Source organism: Heterodontus francisci, chromosome 25 (assembly GCF_036365525.1).
Source record: "Heterodontus francisci isolate sHetFra1 chromosome 25, sHetFra1.hap1, whole genome shotgun sequence".
NCBI lineage: Eukaryota > Metazoa > Chordata > Chondrichthyes > Heterodontiformes > Heterodontidae > Heterodontus > Heterodontus francisci.
In genome coordinates this window covers 39,965,242-39,984,016 of record NC_090395.1, presented here as the reverse complement: position 1 = coordinate 39,984,016, position 18,775 = coordinate 39,965,242, and the positions used below count along the sequence as shown (strand labels likewise).

Here is an 18,775-nt window from a genome sequence, read left to right as displayed (position 1 = left end):
TCATTCCCAAGAACCAAGTCTAGCAGTGCCTGCCCTCTCGTTGGACTGGAAACACACTGTAGAAAATTTTCCTGAACACACTCTAGGAACTCTTGCCCCTCGCTGCCCTTTACACTACTACTATCCCAGTCTACATTCGCTGGGTCAAAATCCTGGAACTCCCTCCCTAACAGCACTGTGGGTGTACCTACCCCACATGGAGTGCAGCGGTTCAAGAAGGCAGCTCACCACCACCTTCTCAAGGGCAATTAGAGATGGGCAATAAATGCTGGCCTGGCCAGCAACGCCCACATCCCAGTAACAAATAAAACTAAAATTAAAGTCCACCATTATAACTACTGCATAATTCTTGCACCTCTCTGCAATTTCCTTGCAAATTTGTTCCTCTATATCCTTTCCACTAGTTGGTGGCCTACAGACAACACTACAGACAATGTAATTGCACCCTTTTTGTTCCTTAGCTCTAGCCAAACTGACCCCTCTGGGATATTCTCTCTCCAGGACTGTAAAGCTCTCCTTAATCAATAACACGCCACTCCTCCCCCTTTTCTTCCTTGCCTGTCTTTCCTGAACAACTTGTATCCAGGAATATCTAATGCCCAGTCCTGCCCTTTTGAGAGCCAGGTGTCTGTTCTAGCACAACATATTTCCACATGTCAATTTGTGCCTGTAACTCACCAATCTTAACTACATTCTGTGCATTAACATACATGCACATTAACCCCAATTTCAATTTTATTACATCCTCCCTTGCTCTGCCCCCACCTTCTTTCTTTCTTTCTTTTGGGCCTCCTTATCTCGAGAGACAATGGATACGCGCCTGGAGGTGGTCAGTGGTTTGTGAAGCAGCGCCTGGAGTGGCTATAAAGGCCAATTCTGGAGTGACAGGCTCTTCCACCGGTGCTGCAGAGAAATTTGTTTGTTGGGGCTGTTGCACAGTTGGCTCTCCCCTTGCGCCTCTGTCTTTTTTCCTGCCAACTACTAAGTCTCTTCGACTCGCCACAATTTAGCCCTGTCTTTATGGCTGCCCGCCAGCTCTGGCGAATGCTGGCAACTGACTCCCACGACTTGTGATCAATGTCACACGATTTCATGTCACGTTTGCAGACGTCTTTATAACGGAGACATGGACGGCCGGTGGGTCTGATACCAGTGGCGAGCTCGCTGTACAATGTGTCTTTGGGGATCCTGCCATCTTCCATGCGGCTCACATGGCCAAGCCATCTCAAGCGCCGCTGACTCAGTAGTGTGTATAAGCTGGGGGTGTTGGCCGCTTCAAGGACTTCTGTGTTGGAGATATAGTCCTGCCACCTGATGCCAAGTATTCTCCGAAGGCAGCGAAGATGGAATGAATTGAGACGTCGCTCTTGGCTGGCATACGTTGTCCAGGCCTCGCTGCCGTAGAGCAAGGTACTGAGGACACAGGCCTGATACACTCGGACTTTTGTGTTCCGTGTCAGTGCGCCATTTTCCCACACTCTCTTGGCCAGTCTGGACATAGCAGTGGAAGCCATACCCATGCGCTTGTTGATTTCTGCATCTAGAGACAGGTTACTGGTGATAGTTGAGCCTAGGTAGGTGAACTCTTGAACCACTTCCAGAGTGTGGTCGCCAATATTGATGGATGGAGCATTTCTGACATCCTGCCCCATGATGTTCGTTTTCTTGAGGCTGATGGTTAGGCCAAATTCATTGCAGGCAGACGCAAACCTGTCGATGAGACTCTGCAGGCATTCTTCAGTGTGAGATGTTAAAGCAGCATCGTCAGCAAAGAGGAGTTCTCTGATGAGGACTTTCCGTACTTTGGACTTCGCTCTTAGACGGGCAAGGTTGAACAACCTGCCCCCTGATCTTGTGTGGAGGAAAATTCCTTCTTCAGAGGATTTGAACGCATGTGAAAGCAGCATGGAGAAGAAAATCCCAAAAAGTGTGGGTGCGAGAACACAGCCCTGTTTCACACCACTCAGGATAGGAAAGGGCTCTGATGAGGAGCCACCATGTTGAATTGTGCCTTTCATATTGTCATGGAATGAGGTGATGATACTTAGTAGCTTTGGTGGACATCCGAATAACTTACTATTCCCTACTCTAGTGCTATCTATCTCTCCTAGTATTCTATGCACCTCGGTAGTACAAACGCTCTCACCTTATTCCTTTTTTCTACTTCTATATGCTGCTGCCCAACCCCCTGCCAATTCAGTTCAAACCCTCCCCAACTACACTAGTGCACCTCTCCACAAGGACATCGGTCCCAGTCCTGTTGAGGTGCAACTCACCCCTTTTGAATAGGTGCCTCTTGCCCCAGAACTGGTCCCAAAGGCCAAAGAATCTGAAGCCCTCCCTCTTGCACCATGCCTCAAGTCATGCATTGATCCTCCCTACCTTCCTAATTCTACTCTCACTAGCACGTGGCAATGGGAGTAATCCAGAGATTACAGCGGGCGGCACAGTGGCGCAGTGGTTAGCACCGCAGCCTCACAGCTCCAGGGACCCGGGTTCGATTCCGGATACTGCCTGTGTGGAGTTTGCAAGTTCTCCGTGTCTGCATGGGTTTTCTCCGGGTGCTCCGGTTTCCTCCCACAAGCCAAAAGACTTGCAGGTTGGTAGGTAAATTGGCCATTATAAATTGTCACTAGTATAGGTAGGTGGTAGGGAAATATAGGGACAGGTGGGGATGTTTGGTAGGACTATGGGATTAGTGTAGGATTAGTCTAAATGGGTGGTTGATGTTCGGCACAGACTCGGTGGGCCGAAAGGCCTGTTTCAGTGCTGTATCTCTAATCTAATCTAATGAGTACTTTAGATGGGTCTGTTTTTGTCCAGTGTGTGCAGGAGGGTTTTCTGACACAGTATGTGGACAGGCCAACCAGGGGCGATGCCACATTGGATTTGGTACTGGGTAATGAACCCGGCCAGGTATTCGATTTAGATGTAGGTGAGCACTTTGGTGATAGTGATCACAATTCGGTTAGGTTTACCTTAGCGATGGGCAGGGACAGGTATAAACCGCAGGGCAAGAATTATAGCTGGGGGAAAGGAAATTATGACGCGATTAGGCAAGATTTAGGATGTGTAGGATGGGGAAGGAAACTGCAGGGGATGGGCACAATCGAAATGTGGAGCTTATTCAAGGAGCAGCTAATGCGTGTCCTTGATAAGTATGTACCTGTCAGGCAGGGAGGAAGTTGTCGAGCGAGGGAGCCGTGGTTTACTAAAGAAGTTGAAGCGCTTGTCAAGAGGAAGAGGGCGGCTAATGTTAGGATGAGACGTGAAGGCTCAGTTAGGGCGCTTGAGAGTTACAAGCTAGCCAGGAAGGATCTAAAGGGAGAGCTGAGAAGAGCAAGGAGAGGACACGAGAAGTCATTGGCGGATAGGATCAAAGAAAACCCCAAGGCTTTCTATAGGTATATCAGGAATAAAAGAATGATAAGAGTTAGAACAGGGCCAATCAAGGATAGTAGTGGGAAGTTGTGTGCGGAATCAGAGGAGATAGGGGAAGAGTTAAATGAATATTTTTCGTCAGTATTTACAGTAGAAAAAGAAAATGTTGCCGAGGAGATTACTGAGATACAGCCTACTAGGCTAGATGGGATTGAGATTCACAAGGAGAAGGTGTTAGCAATTTTGGAAAGAGTAAAAATAGATAAGTCCCCTGGGCCAGATGGGATTTATCCTAGGATTCTCTGGGAAGCCAGGGAGGAGATTGCAGAGCCGTTGTTGTTGATCTTTATGTCGTCATTGTCGACAGGAGTAGTGCCGGAGGACTGGAGGATAGCAAATGTTGTCCCCTTGTTCAAGAAGGGGAGTAGAGACAGCCCTGGTAATTATAGACCTGTGAGCCTCACTTCGGTTGTGGGTAAAATGTTGGAAAAGGTTATAAGAGACAGGATTTATAATCATCTTGAAAAGAATAAGTTCATTTGCGATAGTCAGCACGGTTTTGTGAAAGGTAGGTCGTGCCTCACAAACCTTATTGAGTTTTTCGAGAAGGTGACCAAACAGGTGGATGAGGGTAAAGCCGTGGATGTGGTGTATATGGATTTCAGTAAGGCGTTTGATAAGGTTCCCCACGGTAGGCTATTGCAGAAAATACGGAAGTATGGGGTTGAAGGTGATTTAGAGCTTTGGATCAGAAATTGGCTAGCTGAAAGAAGACAGAGGGTGGTGGTTGATGGCAAATGTTCATCCTGGAGTTTAGTTACTAGTGGTGTACCGCAAGGTTCTGTTTTGGGGCCACTGCTGTTTGTCATTTTTATAAACGACCTGGATGAGGGTGTAGAAGGGTGGGTTAGTAAATTTGCGGATGACACGAAGGTCGGTGGAGTTGTGGATAGTGTCGAAGGGTGTTGTAGGGTACAGAGGGACATAGATAGGCTGCAGAGCTGGGCTGAGAGATGGCAAATGGAGTTTAATGCGGAGAAGTGTGAGGTGATTCACTTTGGAAGGAGTAACAGCAATGCAGAGTACTGGGCTAATGGGAAGATTCTTGGTAGTGTAGATGAGCAGAGAGATCTTGGTATCCAGGTACATAAATCCCTGAAAGTTGCTACCCAGGTTAATAGGGCTGTTAAGAAGGCATATGGTGTGTTAGCCTTTATTAGTAGGGGGATCGAGTTTCGGAGCCACGAGGTCATGATGCAGCTGTACAAAACTCTGGTGAGGCCGCACCTTGAGTATTGCGTGCAGTTCTGGTCACCGCATTATAGGAAGGATGTGGAAGCTTTGGAAAGGGTGCAGAGGAGATTTACTAGGATGTTGCCTGGTATGGAAGGAAGGTCTTACGAGGAAAGGCTGAGGGACTTGGGGTTGTTTTCGTTAGAGAGAAGGAGGAGGAGAGGTGACTTAATAGAGACATATAAGATAATCAGAGGGTTAGATAGGGTGGATAGTGAGAGTCTTTTTCCTCGGATGAGGATGGCAAACACGAGGGGACATAACTTTAAGTTGAGGGGTGAAAGATATAGGACAGATGTCAGAGGTAGTTTCTTTACGCAGAGAGTAGTAGGGGCGTGGAACGCCCTGCCTGCAACAGTAGTAGACTCGCCAACTTTAAGGGCATTTAAGTGGTCATTGGATAGACATATGGATGTAAATGGAATAGTGTAGGTCAGATGATCGGCGCAACATCGAGGGCCGAAGGGCCTGTACTGCGCTGTAATATTCTAATAAAAATTCTAATTCTAATCATCACTACACACAAGGTCTGACTCTAATTTCCTAGCTCCTGAAAATCTGACCATTGGACCTCAATATGTACCCTTACTATCTTATTGGCACCAATGCACACCTTAACTTCTGGCTTACTCCCACCCCCCAGCAGAATATCCTACACCCTCTGTCATGAGCTTTACCCTGGCACCAGGAAGGCAACACACCATAATCACATAATCACTCATTACATTTAAAAGCTTTTCCTCATCACACCTCTGGTTCTTTTGTTAATCACCTCAAGTCTGTGTCTTCTCGCTACTGGCCCTTTGGAAACAGCTTCTCTTATGTTACTCTACCTAAACCCTTCATGATTTTCAGCACTTCTGTCAAATCTCATCTTGGCCTCTTTGCTCCACTTCACCAGTCTATCCACGTAATTGTAATCCCTCATCACTGGAACTATTATTGTAAAAATCTTCTGCAGCCACTCCAAAGCTTTCATGTTCTTCCTAAAGTTTGGTGCCCAGAGTTGGACATAATACTCCAGCAGGTGCTCAACTAGTTTTATATATAGGTTTAGCATAACTTCCTTCTTTTTGTGCTCCATTCCTCCATTTATAAAACCCAAGATCCCATATGTTTTATTAACCTGACCCATCACCTTCAAAGATTTGCATACAAACACCCCCCGGTCTCTCATTACAACCCCTTTATAATCTTATACCATTTAGCTTGTATTGTCTCTCCTTACTCTTCCTACCAAAATGCATGACTTTACACTTTTCTCCCTTGAACTTCATCCATTATGTGTCCGCCCATTCCACTAGCCTGTCTATGTCCTCTTGAAGTCTTATTTTCCTCAGAGTTTACTACACTTCCAAGTTTTGCGTCATCTGAAAATTTCAATATTGTGCCTGTACCCCCAAGTCCAAGTCATTCGTGTATGTCAAGCTTCAGTCTGAAAAACAGCCATTCACCATACCTGATTTTATCCCTTAGCCACATTTTGTGTCCATGCTCCTTTCATCTCATTGGTTTCAATTTTGCAAACAAGCTCATCAATATGTGGTATTCCTTTTTTTAAATCAAACACCTTTTAAAATGTAACATACACAACAAATGCACTGCCCTCCTCCACCTTGTTACCTCACCAAAAAACTTGGATGAAGTTAGTCAAGCACTATTTTCCCTTAATAAATCCACGTTGGCTCTCCTGTGTTAGTCCACACTTGTCCAAGTGACTTAATTTTTTCCTGGATTATTTTTCTAAAAGCTTCCCCACCGCTGATGTTAAAACCGACTGGCCTGTAATTGCCAGATTTATCATTCACCCCTTTCTCAACAAGGGTGTAACATCTGAAATCCTCCAATCCTTTAACACCCTCCCTGTATCTAAGGATGACTGGAAAATTGTGGCGAGTACCTCTGCAATTTCTACCCTTACTTCCCTCAGCAATCAAGGATGCATTCCATCTGGTCTGGGTGACTTAACCGCTTTAAATGCTGTCAGCCTTTCTAGCACCTCTATTTTTATTTCATCCGTTATCCCAGCGGCCTCCCTGTTCACCAGAGCTCTGGCAAAGTCCTCTTTCTTCGTAAACACCAATGAAATGTCATCATTTAGTACTTCAGCCAGGCCTTCTGCCTCCACCAACAGATTTCCATTTTGGTCAACCTTGGTCCCGCCACTCCGCTGCCAACACTTTTTCTGTTAAGGTACCTACACAAAACCCTGGGGTTCCCTTATATGCTAACTACAGGAGAAGCAGGATAATCAAACTGTTTGTTTGGAAGGCCACGTGACCAAATGGTTTATTAGAAGTACTATTGACTAATTGACATCCCACATAGCTGAAAAATTAACTGCGTCCACCCTGTTGCAAACTGATTACATCAAATAAAAAGCTTTCCACACAGAGTAATGATAGCAAAAGTCATTAGAAGTCCTCCTGCTTACTGATGTCTGAGGTTCAGAAATAGCTGAAAGAGCAACAAGGATGAATCGGAGACTTGGGACACTACCTGATGAAGAAATTTGCAAAGCCAAGTTGGTTTGTTTTCATTAGAAAATTCAAGGAAAATGAAAACACCAACCAAAGCCTTTAGATACCAACAGGTAGATGAAATAAATACAATCACAACATTTAACATGAAGTATGAGTAAAAAACTGAAACAGAATATTTTGCCTGAAGCAAAACAAGAACTTTCCTTCCATCCCAAATCCACAAATTGATCAAGGTAGACTCACGACAAAAGAATCTAACATTGTTAACTACAACTAAAAAGGGTATGAATCTAATTAACAACAGGATCCAATCAAACGTTGAGGAATGGGATCTGATTGAAAGTTATCAACAGATAACAGAACTTTGTGGAACAAAATTCTTAAATACCTGTGACCACAGAAATATCATCTATAGAAAGCAGCCTGCCATAACCAAGTTGTGGAAAAGTATAATTATTTTGTAATTTTGCCTGATGTGCTTTGGGAGCCAAGAAAAAGTTTGAATTTACAAAGGAAATTAAATTAATTGGGGTAATGAATAAGCATGATTGTAAGTGATTTGTGGAAGGGTTAGGCTTGATGAACTGATTAGCTTCTTGACTTTCCACATCTTGTTTATTTACTTGCTGTATAATTTGGTTGCTAAAAAGGGAGGATGTAATAACTTGTAATAATATAGCACTTTTAATGTAATAAAACATCAAGTTTCTTCATTGAGACACTATCAAAAGAAAATGACACCAAGCCACATAAGGAGATATTAGGGCAGATGACTAAAAGCTTGGCGAAAGAGGTAGGTTGAGGGCATGCGCCGAGAGGGCGCGTAAGGGAGGGGGCGCGCAACGAGAGGGAGAGGGAGAAAGGTGAGAGTTCGATGGTGATTGCACAATGTTCAGCACCGTTCATGACTCCTCAGATACTGAAGCAGTCAGTGTAGAAATGCAGCAAGACCTGGACAATATCCAGACTTGGGCTGATAAGTGGCAAGTAACATATGTACCACACAAGTGCCAGGCAATGACCATATCCAACGAGAGAATCTAACCATCTCCCCTCAACATTCCATGGCATTACAAATCGCTGAATCCCCCATCATCAACATCCCGGGGATCACCATTGACCAGAAACTGAACGACAGTAGCCATATAAATACTGTGGCTACAAGAGCAGGTCAGAGGCTGGGTAACCTGCAGCGAGTTACTCACCTATGGACTCCCCAAAGCCTGTCCACCATCTACAAGGCACGAGTCAGGAGTGTGATGGAATACTCTCCACTTGCCTGGAGGGGTGCAGCTCCAACACTCAAGAAGCTTGACACCATCCAGGACAAAGCAACCGGGTTGATTGGCATCCCATCCATAAACATTCACTCCCTCCACCACCAACCAACAGTGGCAATAGTGTGTACCATCTGCAAGATGCACTGCAGCAACGGACCATGGCTCCTTAAACAGCACCTTTCAAACCCGCGACCCCTACCACCTAGAAGGACAAGGGCAGCAGATGCATGGGAACACCACCACCTGCATGTCCCCCGCCAAGGCACACACTATCCTGACTTGGAACTAGATTGCCATTCCGTCATTGTCACTGTGTCAAAATCCTGGAACACCCTTCCTAACAGCATTGTAGGTGTACCTATCGCACATGGACTAGCCAGCACCACCCACAGCCCAGTCACAAATAAAAAAAAATCAAGAGCTGAATTTAAAGATTTGATATCAATGTATTTCACATCTTCATTGTTTTTAGAAACACACTTGTGGTATTTTCTCCATTGCACATACAGACGTCTACAAAGCTACACTAAGCAAACTTTCACTTACTCGGCTATGTTTATATATCCGCAGGATGCCACAGCATGCAGCGGGGTCCAGCCCTCATTATCTGGCTGATTAGTGTCTGCACAGTGCTCCACCAGAAACTTCACCATTTCAAGGTTTTCATCAATGCAAGCCTGTAAAACAAAAAAAGAGATTTAGCTTCGCCATTCACTTACTGTGCAGGGGATTGAAGGATAATAATGGGATTTATTTTGTGGTAAACTAAAATGGTCAAGCAATTGGTTGGTTTAATAAGTGGCAACTCTCAAAGCATGGGATCAAATCAAATCATTTTAGAGGAAGCAAATAATATTCTATGACACCAACAATGGCCACGAGAAATCAATGAACTGACAATATAATTCAATATTAACTGGCACTTATACTTAAAAAAACATAGTTCCAACTTGCACGATCCAATATTTCTTGACTGTACCAAGTAACCTGGTTAGATCAAAACCAAGAACAATGCAAATTGCGAACACTGGCTAAATCAACACAAGTTTTGTATAATCTTTTATTGATTGATGACCCTACATTTATACATTATTACACAAGTTCGTTCACTTAACAGATTAGTCAAAATCCTAGGTAAAGTATTCAAAAATAATAAATTTCTGATGACATTTCTCATCAGTACGGTTTAAAGATGAAAATGGCACATTTGTGAAACTTTGATAAGATATTAAGCTCTCTACTTCATGACCAGATTTCAGACACATTATTAACTTGATAGAAATTCTAGGAGATCTGGGGAACCCAAAAAAACTGCATCTTTTAAACATTGCAAATCTTTTCATAAATGAGTAACAAAATTAACTATTATCACCATCACCCAAACTAAATCAAGATGTTGTGACCCAAAACATTCAAGGAGAGATACATACAGTATTTCCATCTACTCAGGATGACAGCTCTGAATTACAACCATGGTATAATTCTAACTCCAAGAAATTTCAAGTAAACCTAGACCTTAGAACATTTGTTCCATAATCCCTCAAGCCTTTCGGCTGGTAACAAAATCTTTGCTGAAGAAATTCTTTTACAGCAGCTGTTCAACAGATGCAGCTACAATCCAATATTGCAATGTCTTTTTTACACTGCAAATACAGTCAGCAGAACAATGTCACAATAACTGATCAGGTTTTAATGTACAGAAGGACCCACTTAATTACAGCTGCTTGAAACTACCTTGCAGGTTGTGTAAAACTGATTTCTATGAAGAGGCAACACAAATCAAGGCTAGTCTGGTGCATTTTGCCTAAGTTCCATACATCATCTTAGAAAAGTGAATACAGTAGGACATTAGAAGTTTAATAAAAAGCTCATCACATTTCAGACACGTTGACCAAAAAAAATGATGAAAGCTTCAGATTCAAAAGTCTCAATGAAGCGGGATTCCTGCATGCCACGTTTGCACAGATACAAGAATAAAATGAACTTTCCACAATTAGAAGCATAGAGGGAGAATACTGGGCTATAGAAATTATTGTATTACAAGAATTGCAATTAAGTGACATGGTGTCTACTTGATGGGGGTAAGAAAGTGATTAAATCTTAGTTGTATCATTTGATACACCTGGGAGGAGTATCAGCTTTCCTGTCTAGAACTGGTGTGCCCTACTTTTCCTTTTGAAATGACTCAGCTTTTCTAGACAATGGATTAGTTCCTTCTTCACTCCAAATATGTAAGAAAACATTTATGCGAATACAATATTCACAATCAAACTGCTTACTTGGGAAAAAATGAAATCAGTTCAAAAAACTTGAGTAATCCTCTCTATTTGCATTAGACCCACATACCAAAAGTAATTCTCAGTTGTTGCCGACAAGGAAATACCAGTTTGCTGTCCTGAGTCCATGCTAAAATAAGCATGTTTTGGCTATTTGGCCCATTGTTCCCATCTAAAGCAATCCAAGACTAGTCCCACTGGCTTGCTCTCTCCGCACAGCCATGCATCATCTCCTGCTTCATCCATCTTTTCCTTAAACAATGTAATGATCCTGCTTCAGCCACACCCTGAAGCAAGCATTCCATGCTCCAACAATTGTGCCGGAAAAAAAATCTCCAACTTCTCTTTTGCTCTCAGCGACTACTTTAAATCAAATATTCCACATCACTGACTTCCGATCAGAATAAGTTATCTTTCCTTATTCATCCATAACCTACGAGACTGATTTCCTCCAGTTTTTTTTCTTGCATAGTATGCCATCAGTACCTTACTGGGTGTGTAAGAGGGTTAATAAGATGAAGGTTCATATTTAGCACTTCAGTGGGCAGCTCTCAGGTCCCACAAAAATCCAGGTCGGAATACTGGAGGCATATGGCTCTCCTACTTTCTAATACCAGTTACCGGAGAACTGCATGGGTTCCCCAATGTTAATCAACTAATTGAAAAATATAAGAATGACTCTTCATATGGGAGAGGGAGCTATACAGCTTGCATTACATCATTTGCCACTTACTAACCAAAACTTGCGAACCATAATTAAGTACCTTCCACTATTCATTCTTCAAATTTAAAAATACTAAACTATTGGCCATCGTTGCTCCACTGGAAATAATCCCAGTATCTCAATTCTGTTCATAACTATATCTCTCAAGTCTGGTATTATTCTGATGGATGTTGTTCATGGCTTCAAATGTCCTCTCTATCTGAGAAGGCTCAATTTACACTCAAAACTCTGGGGCCTAGCCACTGTCTGTGCAAACTTATTACCTCTTAGCTTTTTAACTATACATCCTGATTTATAAACCTAAAACGTTATTGGTCTTTATATTACTTAGTTGTTTAATATACAAGAAAGTCAGTCATACAAATGAATACTGCATAATATATTCAGCAAAGTTACTAAAAGAAAAAGGTTGCTTGCAGTTGATGTAATATTAAAGCATTCCCTTGACTTCTCAGCTATCGAAGAACCGAGACCAGTGTGTCCTTTTCCAAAACACTCCGGACATAACCCTGGGACAGGAACATCACTAATATTCATCGGGAAAAAATACAGCAGCAGTACCAGAGGTGAGAAATCTATGGTTCTGATTGGACCTCAATGGGTTCATGGGTTAAATATCACACAACCAGCAACACAAATTTCACAGAGACATTCCAAATCATGTGATATTCTCACACAATACATGGTGTGACCCAAAATAAAACTATTTTTAGATTCTATGATATCTTATAATGTCTTATCAAAACCACTCAAAGGTTGAGCATTATCTTTCAACTTTGTAGGCAATTTATGTGTCAATAAATATCATTCGCCTACCTTTAAAATATTCAGTAAGTTGGAGGATTGGCTTACTTTCAAAGTACTCTTTAAAATAGAACACCTTTCAGCAACTTGCAACACTTGCAATGATCAAATGAGCCTTGATTTTTATAAAGTTATTAAATTAGACCATATTGTACAGAATTAATCAGAGCATGTGTATCAGAAGAGGTAATGGATTATATATATATATATATATATATTTATTAAAACTCTTATCTGTATATATTGTAAAAGGAAATATTGATATTCCAATATAATCTAAATTGAGTTCAGTTTTTAGAATGAAGATAGAGCCCATACATCTCAAAATATAGGCCATGTATGTTAAGTATAACAAATTTGTCAGTCATGGTGGCATTTTTTAATCTCTTAAAAATGAATGTACTTCAAATTGTTTGAATACCTGAGATTTACTGGGAATATTTATGAAATCTAGGAATATAGCAATTTATTGGATGAAAATTGATGATTGATTGTACTGGTCTGGTTCTCTTTTACTCAATTGTATTTGTTGCTAAAACATAACAGGAAATGCAATTTTTCTTTTTACATCAATTTGACATAACAGAATTTCAGCTATTTTAACACATACACCCTAAAAGACCCTAGAACCCACTGTATTCAACTGCAAGCTACATATATTAATACACAGGGCCCTGTTCTTTGCAGACAGAAAGAACATGTACACACATTGCACCTGTTTCAGCTAAACAAAATAAATGACAGCCATTCGCCAGTTCATTCCTCAGGGCAATGCCTTGACCAGAGTCAAGCTGCCTGGTTTAAATTTCAAACAAAGCTTGGCAGTTAACTGTCAGTCATCATAAACTGATGCATTCTCCATAGCAACACCTCGACCATCAAAGTCCAATTGCCAACCAATCAGCATTCCCTTCTCATACAGTATAAATTTGATTTTTCCTTTACATTGGTATTCTTGCAAACTATCCTGATGAGTGCAAGACAAAAAGCTTTGACAAAACGTCTCTATTGTTAGCAATACTTCAGTTCTGTACTACCGAACAACTCCAATAGAATTAACTTACTTCGACATTTCTTTTTATAAACTTTATTCTGTACTTCTTTAAAGCAGAGCATGTAGTCCAATCATGAGAAATTATCGTGTACAAATGCAAATACCCCAACATTCTACTTTAAATTTTTGTCCAATATAAATGGCAGATTGCTTTGCACCCAAAGGATTGTAGCATTAGTGAATCTTAAATTACACTGGGGGGTAATACATAACCAAAAAAAAAACAATTTTTGACACTTGCAGATGTCTAGTCAGACATGATGTTGTCTTTTTCTCCATCACTCTGATTTAAGATTCCATTTTAGCACTAGTCTAACCTTTAGAGTAAAGAAACTAGTCCCATTAAAGAAGCCTTAAAGTTGCCAAGAAAAAGTTTAATGAGAAACACTGACAATTAGTATTTGTATCTAAGTTACCGTATTCATGCAGTTAACAACTTTCAAGCAACCAACATTCAGTAGTCAGCTTCCCCAAGCAGTGATTGAACTTTAGTTTCAATGGATTCAGGTGAATGTCAATCAAGCTGGATCTGAAACTTAGTAAACACAACTTGAAATTAAACACTAGAAAAACTGCCAGTATAAAAACCAGTAGAACATGACTGCAGTAGAAAGCCTGTTAAAAACGCCATCACAAGATGCACTCCTTTCAACTCCAACAAAAGGAAAAAATATACTTGAGCTCGTCCTCACCAATCTGCCTACTGCTATTGCATCTCTCCACGACAGTATTGGTAGGAGTGACCACTGCACAGTCCTTGTGGAGACAAAGTCCCATCTTCATGTTGAGGATACCCTCCATCGTATTGTGTGGCACTACCACTGTGCTTAATGGGAGAGATTTTGAACAGATCTAGCAATACAAAACTGGGCATCCATGAGGTGCTGTGGGCCATCAGCAGCAGAATTCTACTCAACCACAATCTGTAACCTCATGGCCTGATATATCCCCCACTCTACCATTACCATCAAGCCGGGGGACCAACCCTGGTTCAACTAAGATTGCAGGAGGGCATGTCAGGAGCAGCACCAGGCATACCTCAACATGAGGTATTGTTACGACCAGGTGAGAAGTGTGTCGAGAGGTCTTCTGCTGTCTTTACCTGGTCTTCTTGTAACAGGGTTTTATTTTTAAACACACAGTTTTGAGCTCCCCATTTTGTGAATCCTTGTCTTAGAAGTGGAAAGCTGTGAACAAAGAAACCAATTTGCACAGATTTTGAGGTTAAAAGATGAAGTTTTATTAAACCTTAAGCTTAAACTCGAATACGGTTAACGCCTACGGATATACGTGCCCACGCTAGCATGCACACGATACACACATGCAAACAGGGACAGAAAAGAAGAAATTAGGCGAAAAGTTTAAGGCAGTCTCTAAGAGATTTTTTTTTTTAAAAACTGTGCTTCGAGCTCACTTGATTGTAAGTTATCTTGCTGTTCATCAGGGCCCAGTGTTCTTCTTGGACCTTGTTCACATAGGTGACTTTTCTCTTTGAGGTTCACGTGTTTTCACAAGATTCAGTTCCGTGGGAAAAAGATGGAATCAGGTAGGACTGGAGAGGAGGTTCTGTTCCAACCGGGAGCACAGAGCTTTCGGAGTTCAAATTCTGTTTTTTCAATTTAAAACTCCCCTAGTTGGCCAGCAGTTGCTCACGTGACCGACTGGTTTGACCAGGTCTCTTCTGTGTATCGAGGCAGGGACTGGTCCCTCATTGTTTCAACACTGTCTGTTACTATGGAAATGTCTTTCCAGTCAGGGGCTTGCAATTTTAAGTTTTACTCTTCATGTGGCAAAATAATGTGTGCCTCAATCTTGGTAGGAGGGGGGGGCTTGCCCGACAGGTAACAAGCAGGTAAAGCTACAACCCAGGACTACTTGCATGCCAAACAGTGCAAGCAGCACGCGATAGAGCTAAGCGATCCCATAACCAACGGATCAGATCTAAGTTCTGCAGTCCTGCCACATCCAGTTGTGAATGGCGGTTAACAATTAAACAACTAACTGGAGGAGGTGGCTCCACCAATATCCCCATCCTCAATGATGGGGGAGCCCAGCAGATCAGTGCAAAAGATAAGGCTGAAGCATTTACAATCTTCAGCCAGAAGTGCAGTGTTGAATCAGCCAATTCGATTCACTCCGCATAATATCAAGAAACAACTGAAGGCACTGGATACTACAAAGGCGATAGGCCCTGACAACATCCCAGCAATAGTACTGAAGACCTGTGCTCCAGAACTTGCCGTGCCCCTAGCCAAGCTGTTCCAGTACAGCTACAACACTGGCATATACCCGGCAATGTGGAAAATTGCCCAGGTATGTCCTTTACACAAAAAGCAGGAGAAGTCCAACCCGGCCAATTACCGCCCCATCAGGCTACTCCCAATCATCAGTAAAGTGATGGAAGGTGCAATCGACAGTGTCATCAAGTGGCATTTGCTCAGCAATAACCTGTTCACTGACCCTCTGTTTGGGTTTCGTCAGGGCCACTCAGCTCCTGACCTCACGACAGCCTTGGTTCAAAAATGGACCAAAGAGCTGAACTCAAGAAGAGAGAGTGGCTACCCTTGACATCAAGACAGCATTTGACCAAGTATGGCATCAAGGAGCCCTAGCAAAACTGGAATGGGAAATCAGGGGGAACTCTCTGCTGGTTGGAGTCGTACCTAGCGCAAAGGAAGATGGTTGTGGTTGTTGGTGGTCAACTATCTCAACTCCAGAACATCACTGCAGGAGTTCCTCAGGGTAGTGTCCTAGGCCCAACCATCTTCAGCTGCTTCATCAATGACCTTCCTTCAATCATAAAGGTCAGAAGTGGGGATGTTCGCTGATGATTGCACAATGTTCAGCACCATTTGTGACGCCTCAGATACTGAAGCAGTCCGTGTAGAAATGCAGCAAGACCTGAACAATATCCAGACTTGGGCTGATAAGTGGCAAGTAACATTCGCGCCACACAAGTGCCAGGCAATGACCATCTCCAGCAAGAGAGAGAATCTAACCATCTCTCCTTGATGTTTAATGACATATGATTGCTGAATCCCCCACCATCAACATCCTGAGGGTTACTATTGATCAGAAACTGAACTGCAGTAGCCATTTAAATACTGTGGCTATAAGAGCAGATCAGAGGCTAGGAATCCTGTGGCGAGTAACTCACCTCCTGACTCTCCAAAGCCTGTCCACCATCCACAAGGCAAAAGTCAGGAGTGTGATGGGTGCAGCTCCAACAACACTCAAGAAGCTCGACACAATCCAGGACAAAGCAGCTCACTTGAGTGGCACCCCATCCACAAACATTCACTCCCTCCACAACTGACGCAGCAATGTGTATCATTTAAAAGATGCACTGCAGCAACGCACCAAGGATCCTTCATCAGCACCTTCCAAAGCCGCGACCTCTACCGCCTAGGAGGACAAGGAGAGCAGGTGCATAAGAACACCACCACCTGCAAGTTCCCCTCCAAGCGACACCACTCTAACTTGGAACTATATCACCGTTCCTTCACTGTCACTGGGTCAAAATCCTGGAACTCCCTTCCTAACAGCACTGTGGGTGTACCTACCCCACATGGACTGCAGTGGTTCAAGAAGGCAGCTCACCACCACCTTCTCAAGGGCAATTAGGGATGGGCAATAAATGCTAGCCTAGCCAGCAACGCCCACATCCCATGAATGAATTAAAAAAAAATTCACAGCACAGCATGAGAGTGCGTAAGATAAGGTTAAGCATTTGCAACCATCGTCTGCCAGAAATACTGAGTGGATGATCCATCTCGGCCTCCTCCTGAGATCCCCAGCATCACAGATGCCAGTCCTCAACCAATTCAATTCACTCCAGGTCAGATCAAGAAATGGCAGAAGGCACTGGATACAGCAAAGTCTTTGGCCCTGACAATATTACCACTCTAATAGTTAAGACTTGTGCTCCAGAACAAACCGCACTCATAGCCAAGCTGTTCTAGTACATCTACAATACTGGCACCTAACTGACAACGTGGAAAATTGCCCAAGTATGGCCTGCCCACTAAAAGTAGGACAAATCCAATCCGGCCAATGACCACCCCATAAGTCTACTCTCAATCAGCAAGATGATGTAACATGTCAATGACAGTGCTATCAAGCAGCACTTACTCAGCAATAATCTGCTCACCAATGCTCAGCTTGGGTTCCACCAGGGCCACTCAGCTCCAGACCTCATTGCAGCCTTGGTCCAAAAATGGACAAAAGAGCTAGATTCCAGAGGTGAGGTGAGTGCCTTAAAGGCAGCATTGGACTGAGAGTAACATCAAGGAGTCCAAGCAAGACTGAAGGCATTGGGAATCGGGGGGAAACTCTCCACTGGTTGGAGTCATACCTAGCACAAAGGAAGATGGGATGGATGGTTGTGGTTGTTGGAGACCAACCATCTCAGCCCCAGAACAGCGCTGCAAGAGCCTCTCAGGGCAGTGTTCTAGGTGCAACCAGTGTCATTTGCTTCATCAATGACCTCCCCCCAACAAAAAGTCAGAAGTGGGGATGTTCACTGATGATTGCAGTGTTCTGCACCATTCGCAACTGCTTAGATGCAGCAAGACCTGAACAACATTAAGGCTTTGGTTGAACAGTGGCAAATAACACCTGTGCCACATAAGTGCAAGGCAATGACCATCTCCAACAAGAGAGAATCTAACCATCTCCCCTTTGTTATGAAAATGCTTCTTTATTATATTTTTTTTGAGGATTAGTGTTAGAATGGTGGCGATGGATGCATTTAAGACAGAAGAGATTCCATGGATGTAGGTTTTTTTTTTAGATATAAACAAGAAAGGTGTAAGTTTATTAACCGTAAAACTCTAACTCAATTAAAACTTCTAGAAATATGCAATGCGACCATGCTAGCATGTATACGCGATAAACACACATGCAAACAGAATTAAGAGGAAAGGTTTAAAGTAATAGCTGGAGTTCAGTTACTGGCTTTTGAGTTTGATGTAGTCTTTGATTGCAGTTGTCTTGCTGTTCTCGTTGGGGCCCAGTGCATACTTTCAAACTTGTTTAGCTGCAAGAGTCTTCTCACTTGAGGTTTGAGTGGATCCCTGGAACGTTTTATGAGAGTAAGAACGAAAGAAAAACAGGGACAGACCTTCCTTCTGTATTGTCTTCAAATTGCAGTCTCTTTTCCAACAGTTCTGTGAGCACCATTCAAAACTGCAAGTTGGCCAGCAGGTTAGTCATGTGACTAAGCCCTTGTCTGGAACAACCGCTTCTGCAGTTTGTGGATTTCAAAGCTCTGATGGGGGCATAGTGTTGTCTCTTACACAGTCAAAATGTAGATCACTGTTGCCCAGGCCAATCTTTGTTAATTGAATCAGTGAGTAGTTCCCATTGTCATTTTCTTTCAACTGTCTTTTAAAATGCAAAACGAGCAGTCATGTTTCCAGCCACTGTCCTTTTAGAATGCAAATATATGCAGCCATGTTTTCCAGCCACTGCTGTGGTCT

General features: G+C 42.7%; 1 protein-coding gene across 5 annotated transcripts in view; it reads right to left on the bottom strand.

Annotated features, from left to right (window-relative positions):
- Nucleotides 1–18,775, bottom strand: part of LOC137383839 (protein phosphatase 1 regulatory subunit 12A-like) — a 333,936-nt gene that overhangs the window by 249,748 nt on the left and 65,413 nt on the right. For 4 of the 5 annotated variants that reach the window (XM_068057118.1, XM_068057119.1, XM_068057120.1 and 1 more), the window contains exon 2: nucleotides 8,984–9,114. In XM_068057118.1, coding sequence (XP_067913219.1) covers nucleotides 8,984–9,114 — 131 coding nt within the window. Of the gene's footprint in view, nucleotides 1–8,983; nucleotides 9,115–18,775 lie in introns of those variants that run through there. The other variant, XM_068057122.1, reaches the window with a different exon arrangement.